Here is a 10,000-nt window from a genome sequence, read left to right as displayed (position 1 = left end):
GATTTTGCTGATGCCAGTGCTGAAACAATGCTTCTAAATACTGTACCAGTGCCTAAATGTTACCTGAACTGGTACTTTATATGAAGTAAAAACCAAATATAATTTAGTTTAATGTTAGCTAGGTTGCTAGCCGTAGTCTATTTTCGAGTCGTCAGTGCACATTAGCTTTGTGTAGTGTTCACAATGTGGGTGTAACATTTGCTTTTTTCAATTACAACATTTTTGGTTTCTCATCTCTCTCTCTCTTTCTCTTTTGTTTCTCTCTCCTGCTCTCCCTCCCTCTCTCTCCCCCTCTCCCTCCCTCTCTCCTTCCCCCCTCTCTTTCTTCTTTTCCCTCTCTCTCCCTCCCCCTTCCACTATCCCTCCCTCCCTCTCCATCTCACCTTCTCCCTCCCTCTCCCTCCCTCCCTCCCTCTCCCTCCCTCCCCCCCTCTCCCACCAGGTGCGTCGGGGTTCGTCAGTAACTTGCGGTCCTTCCTGTGGATCAGGGTCCAGCAGCACACCAACCGCGTGGTCCAGGTGCGGCTCTTCGGCCACCTGCACGCGCTGTCGCTACGCTGGCACCTGGGGAGACGCACGGGCGACGTCCTCCGCAGCATCGACCGCGGGACGTCCTCCATCAACAGCCTGCTCAGGTGCACTGCCCGCCGTGCCCCGAAACCGCCCTGTGCCCTGGGGTCTGATCCCACAGCCAATCAGCAGTGCAGTACAGGGCTGCCCATGGTTTATCTCCGGGAACTAGGTTGAGCGGCTCTGGTTGTAGCATAATGGGTAGGGAACTTCACTAGAACTAGAACCTGTGGCCTGATCCCTCAGCCAATCAGCGGTGCAGTACAGGGCTGCCCGACCCTGTTCCTGGAGATTAGGTTTCCAGTCCTGTAGGCTTTCACTCCAAACCTAACAGAGCAGACCTCAGTCAACAGCTACAGCAGGGCTGCACAACTCTGTTCCTGGAGTGAGTGAAAACCTACAGGATGGTAGATCTCCAGGAACAGGGTTGGGCAGCCCTGGTTGTAGTGTAATGGGTAGGGAACTGGGCTTGAAACTTAAACCTTATCTTCTTTCTTTTTTTTCTTCTTTTGTCTTTTTTTTTTTACTCCACAGTTATATCGTGTTCAGCATCTTCCCCACCATCGCTGACATCGTCATCGCCATTGTGTTCTTCATCTCGAACTTCAACGCCTGGTTCGGCCTCATCATCTTCATCTGCATGTTCCTCTACCTCAGTGAGTAGGGGAACCATGGGAACCGTATGGGTATATCCCAGGGTTGATGAGCACCAGAGTATATGCGCACCAGATCTGGGACAAACGCGTAATTGTTTTGGATTCAAACGCTTTTCTGTGCTCGATTGATCTTGCCTGGTGCGGTTGAGTCAACCAAGAAGACCAGACTGCAGGGTTAGCACTTTTTGAGGGTGTTTCATAAGTTCCAATACACCAGACAAGCACAGTAAAGCGCAGAAGACTATTTGTATCCAAAACAATTACGTTGACCCAGGTGTGGTATGTTAGCACTAAGGTATAGTATGGGCACCATGGCATTTGGGAACCAGGGTATGTGCATTATGGTATATGAGCACATTGGTATTATGGGTACCAGGGTATGTGAGTACCAGGGTATATGTTCACCTTGATATATGAGGACCAGGGTATATGTGCATTATGGTATATGAGCACTATGGTATTATGGGTACCAGGGTATGTGAGTACCAGGGTATATGTGCACCATGATATATGAGGGCCAGGGTATATGTGCATTATGGTATATGAGCACTATGGTATTATGGGTACCAGGGTATGTGAGTACCAGGGTATATGTGCACCATGATATATGAGGACCAGGGTATATGTGCATTATGGTATATGAGCACAAGGGTATTTGAGAACCAGGGTATCTGAACATTAAAGTATGAGCACCATGGTATACGAGTACCAGGGTATATGTGCATCATGGTGTATGCGCACCATGATATGAACACCAGGGTATATAGCCAATGCTCTGTCCAACAATCCCCAGCTCTCACTATCGTCATCACGGAATGGAGGACCAAGTACCGGCGCGAAATGAACACTCAGGACAACAACGCCAAGTCCAAGGCCGTGGACTCCCTGCTGAACTTTGAGACGGTACCTGACCCAGATACTGCGTGTAACTTATCTTCAGAGGCACCTGGCGGGGATTGTTTGGTTTCTTACATCAAGCACGTGTAAATAAAATGTCTGCCAGCGTGTGCACGGTACCTTTTGGGTACTACGGCAAATTTAGCCCTATTATTATTACATGTGAAGTAATTAGGCCTGGTGAAATGAAAACTGCAGCAGTAGCAAGTTGAATGCACTCTGCTCCGTGTAGCACACTGAGCTGTGTGATTTCTCTCTCCTCACACAGGTGAAATATTACAATGCAGAGAACTATGAAGTGAACCGCTTTCAGGATGCCATACTCAAGTACCAGGTAACGGGGGGAATCGTGGGATTGGTAATGATGTGTGAACACATGCTAATGCCTGTGTGTTACTTATAGAGGCATCGATTAGCATGCACAGTCAACGTATGTACTTGTATGTCAGGGCTGCCCAACCCTGTTCCTGGAGATATACTGTCCTGTAGGTTTTAATTTCAACACTCACAAAAGCACACCTCATTCAACAGCTAGAGCAGGGCTGCCCAACCCTGTTCCTGGAGATCTACTGACCTGTAGGTTTCGATTTCAACCCTGACAAAGCACACCTAATTCTACTAATTAGCAGCTCACTGGGATTTCTAGCTGTTGAATGAGATGTGCTCTGTTAGGGTTGGAGTGAAAACCTACAGGACGGTAGATCTCCAGGAACAGGGTTTGGCGGCCATGTTGTCTGTTCCTATCGGGGCTTTTTCCGATGGTGATGGAGAAGGTCACTTTGCCTCTTGTCCTTCTCTCAGTCGGCTGAGTGGAAGACCAACGCCTCCTTGGCCTTCCTGAACCAGACTCAGAACCTGATCATCGGGACGGGCCTCCTGGCTGGGTCTCTGCTCTGCGCCTACTTCGTCACGGAGAATAAATTTCGGGTATGTGCCCCAATGGAGACTCATCTTCTCCTCTGTTTGTGTTTGTGTTTGTGTTTGTGTTTGTGTTTGTGTTTGTGTTTGTGTTTGTGGTCGTGAGCATTTACCTCCGACAAGGGCATTATTCCATGCGTTGATTTACAGCGCAGTCCGTACATATGTGGACGTTGGTGAAGTTTCTGTTCTTTTGGCTCTGTATCCTGGCATGTTGTATTTGAAATGAAACAATGAATGTGAGGTTATTTACAGGGTATTGACAGTGGATGATCCATGTGGGAATTAGATCCCTTCGTTGTCCTGTTGTTGGAGTTTGTGAACATGAGGACCAGAGTTGTGCCAATGATGGGCAGCCATTATGAGGCAGAGAAATAAGACCAAAAACAAGAAATTAGACAAAAACTGATCTGCACCTTAACTTCATATTCAGTGGTCAGTTTCAAATCCAATCTGCCCGGAGTACAGTGTCGTTTCCTAGACACGACATTTGGCGACAAGAGCCAAAGGAACATAAATTGTACCACTGTCCAAATACTTATGGACTGCACTGTATGTGCTCCCAGTGGAAGGAGTGGTGCCTGTTTCTTAGTGACAGTTTCCGGAGTGTTGGACATGTGTTTAAATGGGAACAATGTGTGGAGTTTTGGAAGTGTCTTTAAATGGGAAAAATGTGTGGAGTTTTGGACTTGCATTTAAATGGGAAAGTGTGTGGGGTTTTTGATGATTGCATTTAAATTGGGGAAGTGTGTAATGAGTTCTGGATGTGTGTTTAATGGAGACGGTGTGTGTAGGGTTGGATATGTGTTTAACTTTGCCTTTTTTCTGTTCAGGTGGGTGACTATGTTCTTTTTGGGACTTACATCATCCAGTTGTACACCCCTCTGAACTGGTTTGGTACCTACTACAGGTGAGCTAGCACAATAATCTGACAAGGTTGAACCTTGAACCTTGGCAATAGGATACCAGATTAGTTTTAAAAGCATTCAATTCAATTTTCATACCACACAGACCATACCATACCACGCAGCTGTGATGTCATGTTTCTCTGTCCCTCCAGAATGATCCAGAACTCCTTCATTGACATGGAGAGTATGTTTAAGCTCTTTACAGAGGAGCAAGAGGTAAGTGTTTTTCAATGTTTTAAACGTGTAAGGATTCATTGTGATGTGGAAAGTGTCTAATAAGTGTCTTTGGGGGTGGGTAGTGATGGGGTTTGGGGGGGTGTAGGGGGGTACAATTTGGTTGTGGGGTAGGGGTGGGGACTGATGGGGTGGGGGGGTATGATGTGGTGGGGGTAGGGGTGGCTAGTGGTGGGGTTGGGGGGGTGTAGGTGGGGTTAGGGGTGGATAGTTACGGGGTTTGGGAGCTGGGGGGGTTGGGGGTGGGTAGTGATGGGGTTGGGGTGGTGTAGATGGGGGTGAGGGGATGTAGGGTGGGGTGAGTTTGATGGGGGTTGCGGAGGTATTCGGGGGTAAGGTGAGGTTGGCGTTGGGTAGTGATGGGATTTGGGAGCTGGGGGGGTTGGGGGTGGGTAGTGATGGGGTTGGGGGGGTGTAGGGGGGAGGTATGGTGGTGTTGGGGGGCTGGGGATGGGTAGTGATGGGGTTGGAGGGGTGTAGGGGGGAGGTATGGTGGTGTTGGGGGGCTGGGGGTGGGTAGTGATGGGGTAGTGATGGGGTTGGGGGGGTGTGTGTAGGTGGGTGTAGGGGGGGGGTACGGTGGGGTCTGCTCCAGACTGCTGCCCCGGCTCTGCCCCCAGTCTGGCCCGGGGCACGGTCTGTCTGTGGGAAAGCTCCGGAAAAGCACACACTCGCCGCCCTGCAAAGCACCGCTCCGTCAAAGCTCCCTCAGATCCCCTTGATATGTTAATGGCCCGAGGAATCAAAACAAAGGCATTATTGGATGTTCAGATTTCTTTCTTAAGTTCGGTTCCCCTTGGAAAGCCGTCACTATACAGTGACGGGGATGAGAAAGGGGTTGAGGATTGAGGAATTGGGGGGGGGGGGGGGGTCGGGGGGCGGGGGGCGGGGGGCGTGGTGGCAGCGAAAATCTTACACTGGGGAGGGGGGGGGCCCTTTAGTGCAAGCATGCTTTGATCAAAACTTGCCTTTTGTGGGTATTCTTAAGTTTTGGGGTCCCGAGGTCAGCTCCCACATACAGATGAGGTGTACGCGCTGCGCCCGTGTTCCCGCTCCGCTCCGACGGGGGCGCAGGTGACCGTGGTCCTCACTCCGTTTCTCCTCCTCCTTCCCAACCCCCCCCCCCAGGTGAACGACGACGTCAACGCCGGGAACCTCCTGTTCAAACTGGGGAAGGTGGAGTTTGAGAACGTGCATTTCAGCTACACCGAGGGGTAGGTATCGCACGTTTCCCCGGCCCCGTTCTGTCATAAAAATCAAGTGTCATACGCTCGATGGGACAGAGGAGATGGCAAGGACCCCATTCAAAATGGTGGCGTTCGGGGTCTTGAAGTCATCTCGCTATACACCAGACCTGGGTCAAATTGTTTTGGATTCAAATACTTTTCTACGCTTGACTGAGCTTGTCTGGTGTATTGTAACCTATGAAATACTCTCAAAATCTTTGCCTTCTGGTTTGGTTGGTTGCACCAGGCAAGCTCAGTCAAGCACAGAAAAGTATTTGAATCCAAAACAATTGCATATTTGGCCCAGGTCTTCTATGCACAAGGCCATGATGATACCGTATCAGAGTTGGAAAATCCAGGTTTAGAAAGTAAAAGTCCTCCCTGGTATTTTCTTACAATTATCTGGATTTGAACTCTGGGGTGGACTTTCTGACCTCTGGACTAAACAAACCCTGCCATATGTATTTCTTACATGCACAGTGATTATGTTTAGACAACTTTGAGCTCTCTCAATTCTAGGTATTTGAATGTGAAAACTCCTGTCTATTCCACCTTTAGCCACGTTGTTTCTGTTGTTATCTCTGCAGGAACGAGATTCTACGGGACGTATCCTTTACCGTAATGCCTGGTCAGACGGTGGCTCTGGTAGGACAAATTTCTCATTGTTCTAATTTCTGCATTTTTTTCAAAGGAGCCTCAATTTCATGGATAACCACACATCAACCAAGATATCTTTAGCAAAGATGTGGATAACCACTTCAGCCAATCACAGACCTGAGTCAAATACGTAATTATTTTGGATTCAAATACTTTTCTGTGCTCGATTGATCTTGCCTGATACAATTGAGCCAAACAAGAGGACCAGCAGCAAGTTTTGAGAGTGTTTCATAGGTTCCAATACACCAGACCAGCTCCGTAAACCGCAGAAAAGTATTTGAGTCCAAACCGATGACGCGTTTGACCCAGGTCATGATACCTTTGCAAAGTTTCCATGCACCTCGTGAGGTGATGCCAAAGATTAGTCACAATACGTGACTTTTTCTTCAAAAAGCAGTAACTGGCCTTTTATGAGTGCTGCCTGTGGCTGTCTCACACGTTTTATAACCTTGTTTTTTCAGGTCGGCCAATCGGGATCGGGCAAAAGCACCATTATCCGACTGCTCTTCCGTTTCTATGACGTCCAGGGGGGGTGCATCCGCATCGACGGGCAGGACATCTCGAAGGTGAGTGGGGGGGGGGGGGGGGAGGGGTCATTTGGAGAAGGGGGGGCAGGATGTGGGGTCTAAAATCATTACATTAATGGCATTTGGCAGACGCTCTTATCCAGAGTGACGTACTGCAAAGTGCAAAGTGCATGCCCATAACCAGGGATAAGTGCGCTGAAAGACCCTAGAGGGAAGTACAATTTCAACTGCTACCTGTACAACAAAGATAAGGACCAGGGCCTATTTGATCATCATCATACATCACAATACTGCAACACGCAAATCTATGAACAAACCGCTTGCCTAGCCAAACTAAACATCCTGATGGAATGTAGGCAGGGGCCTGAAGTATGGGGAAAAAGCACCTGCCATTACTTTACAATTATTTAGCTGACGCTTTTATCCAACACAACTTACAGTTGATTAGACTAAGCAGGGCACAACCCCCCCCCTGGAGCAATGCCGAGTTAAAGGCCTTGCTTAAGGGCCCATGAAATGTTATTGTGGCTACACTGGGGCTTCAACCACCAACCACCAACCTCCAAGTCCCAGTCATGTACCTTAGCCTACTAGGCTACCGGCTGCCCCATAGCATAGCCATGGCATCATTAGCATTGCACATTGATTCCAGGTGAGTCCGTGGGAGCAGTCCAGGAACCGGATGCTAGGCTGTGGCTCCCGTACATGCCAGTGGATTTGCAGAGCTCATTTCCCATTCACCAAACTGTCAGGGGATCCTTTCTGTTAAGCGCTAATTAAAGTGTGGGCTTCAGACACTTCAAATAATTGTCCTGCCCAGCAGTAGGTATAAAGCTTTGTTGTTCCCGGTTCGGCGTCTTTCCTGTGTCGGGTGGAGTAGGAGGGGTAGGGGTGGGCACCCTTTTAAGATTTAAGTGGATATAATCTTTCCTTGTGTTGTTCAGATCAAATGCTCGCCACATCAAAAGGCGAGGATCCAGTCAGGGCTTTGAAGCATCTTCCGATTGATTCCCGCGAACACATTGTCTGTGTTGGAGTGTGTGTGTGTGTGTGTCTTTGTTTTCCTCCGAGACGTTTCCCCATTTGCGGTCCGGGAATGTTCGACGTCCTGCTCGTTTATGTCGTCGTTTTAATGCGAAACACAGGCCTAATACATATGTCTGGACGGCCATTCCCCCAACAGCAGTTGCCCTGGTCGCTGCCCATCCTGTGAAAGTCGGACGTGGCCTCGGTTTTAGTTTTTTGTCGAAAACGGTGAGCCACCAACCCCCCCCCCCCCCCCCCCCCCCGCAGTGAAACCCCGGAGATGAGATTTGGCGGCTGCCTTGCTAAAATTTTTGCAGCGCCCCGTGTAAATAAATCATTCTGAAAGGGTTGTAAATAATGGATAAATATCTTTTTGGAGGCTGCTTTGAGGAATTTCAGACAGATCTGTGCGGTAGGGACAGCCTGTGTTGTGCGATGAACTTTAGACCTCTCTCTCTCACTTCAGCACTGTCTCGCCATCCCAGGATTGCCGAGTCCATTTTGGATATGTGCTGAAAAATAATGGTGAAAAACCATAATCAAGCATGCTGTGGATGTATCTTATGAGTCCTATAGTACAAACAGGCCTCTCTGGGTGTGGAAGCAGAGTGTGTGGCTATCATACTGTAGCTGATATATCTCCTCCTGATATTTCTCCCCATTGGCATTTCTTACCCCTGTTTGAGGGTTTTTCTCCCACTAGAGAGGGTTTTTTTTTTTTACCTCACATGCTTGCTATTTTGGGGGTTCAGGTCTGGTGTTTGCTCATCTGCTAGTCTGTCGAGTGTCTTTGTGACTGTCATTTTTAAAAAGCGGTATACAAATAAAATGTAATTTAATTCAAACTTATCACATGTATAGTTTTCCAGGGGTATGGCTGTAATCAGTAGGAGTATGGTGTCATCTGGCTAGCTGAACACTCCTGAACACCCAACATCGCGTCCCAACTTTACTGTATGTTCTCGAGAGTGTGAACATAAGATCAGTGTCATGAACACAACCTCGGAGCTTTGTAAATCCACTTGCAAATAGAAGAAACCGTTGGTTACAGTGAGACGTGCCCGTCTCGGGTGATTAGAGGCTGGGGCACAGTGCTGTGTAATTACACGGTATACAAGCACCTTTAATTACCGCCTGAGTTCAGCTCTCACACGCGAGGGGTCGAGCCAGGCGTACACGCCCATGTTCTTCTCTTTCTCACAAGAGTTATTACCCGCCTGTCGTATCCCTTTCCCTTATCAACCACTCTCTTTTCCTGGAAACCAGAAATCGGCCTTTTATCTAGAAGTCTATGAAAATTGCAGTTGGTAATTCTACTCATGTTTTAATCAGAGCAGGGAATAAAAAGTTGTGGGTTTAACAGAGGTTGTGGGTTTAGAAGAGGGTTGGTTTTGGTTTTGGTTTTGGAGGATTAAAAACATGTTGGCAAAAGTGTGCTGGTGTTGTGATCTTTTTTGGGAGGGGGTGGAGAGCTTGGCGGGGGGCGGTGCGGTGGGGGGCAAGGGGGTGTTAAACGTAAGCAGAACTGCGGAGCGGCTCTTTAAACACCACCGAAGAAGAGCTTACGGTCACGTTCTGGGACCTTCCACACGCACCAGCCCTTGGTGCCGTACATTGTAAAGCCCTTCACACTTCCAAATTGCGGCGGCCTGTAGCGTAGTGGTTAAGGTACATGACTGAGACCCGCAAGGTCGGTGGTTTGATCCCCGGTGTAGCCACAATAAGATCTGCACAGCCGTTGGGCTCTTGGGGAAGGCCCTTAACCCTGCATTGCTCCAGGGGATGATTGTCTCCTGCTTAGTGTAATCAACTGTCCGTCACTCTGGATAAATGCTAAAAAAGTGGCCCAAACACCCTTAGTATGCTAGGCTAGCAGGGGGGCTGAGGGCTGAGCTGGATTCAGGGGCGTCTGGACCTTCTGGGGTTTCCACTCTGCTCAGTCCTCTGCCGTGGCGTCTGCGGCTAGCTCTTTAGCATTCGATGATACGGTATCACTTTTCAGGGGCTGCTGAATTCATCGTTTGAATCAGAATTAAGGTACATGCTAAGGGGTGAGGCCTCATATCTGAGCCCTTCTGGGTTTCTAGCCCCATCCTGTACTGTCTATGTTCGGGTTTACATGTGTCCTCTTTTTAAATACTGTGCAAATAAAATTAAAGTAAATCTGACCTAAATGTAATAGGTGTAGTGTAGTACCTGTCTGTTACTGTGGCTGCTGTCTGTGCCACCCCCATTGGCTCTGTCCTACCAGATACTCCCCCACCCCCCCCACCCCTGAACGGTGAGCCCAGGCTAATGCTAATTGCCACTGCTGTGTTCCCTTGTTCAGTAATAGAAGAAGCAGAAGATACGTTATCGATCATTTGCCGATTTGTCCTCTG

At 48.6% G+C, this 10,000-nt stretch overlaps 1 protein-coding gene across 1 annotated transcript in view; it reads left to right on the top strand.

The window, feature by feature from the left end:
- The window catches only part of LOC133123899 (ATP-binding cassette sub-family B member 6-like), a 37,454-nt gene that overhangs the window by 10,719 nt on the left and 16,735 nt on the right, over positions 1–10,000 (top strand). Inside the window, exons 6-15 of the mRNA XM_061234604.1 lie at positions 443–635; positions 1,105–1,226; positions 2,020–2,129; positions 2,392–2,457; positions 2,925–3,050; positions 3,875–3,951; positions 4,102–4,165; positions 5,312–5,397; positions 5,997–6,054; positions 6,528–6,632. Coding sequence (XP_061090588.1) covers positions 443–635; positions 1,105–1,226; positions 2,020–2,129; positions 2,392–2,457; positions 2,925–3,050; positions 3,875–3,951; positions 4,102–4,165; positions 5,312–5,397; positions 5,997–6,054; positions 6,528–6,632 — 1,007 coding nt within the window. The remainder of the gene's footprint in view (positions 1–442; positions 636–1,104; positions 1,227–2,019; positions 2,130–2,391; positions 2,458–2,924; positions 3,051–3,874; positions 3,952–4,101; positions 4,166–5,311; positions 5,398–5,996; positions 6,055–6,527; positions 6,633–10,000) is intronic.

The sequence above is a fragment of the Conger conger genome, chromosome 3 (genome assembly GCF_963514075.1).
Source record: "Conger conger chromosome 3, fConCon1.1, whole genome shotgun sequence".
In the NCBI taxonomy this organism is placed as follows: domain Eukaryota; kingdom Metazoa; phylum Chordata; class Actinopteri; order Anguilliformes; family Congridae; genus Conger; species Conger conger.
The sequence above is the reverse complement of the archived record's forward strand: the minus strand, read 5'-3'. Positions and strand labels throughout refer to the sequence as shown.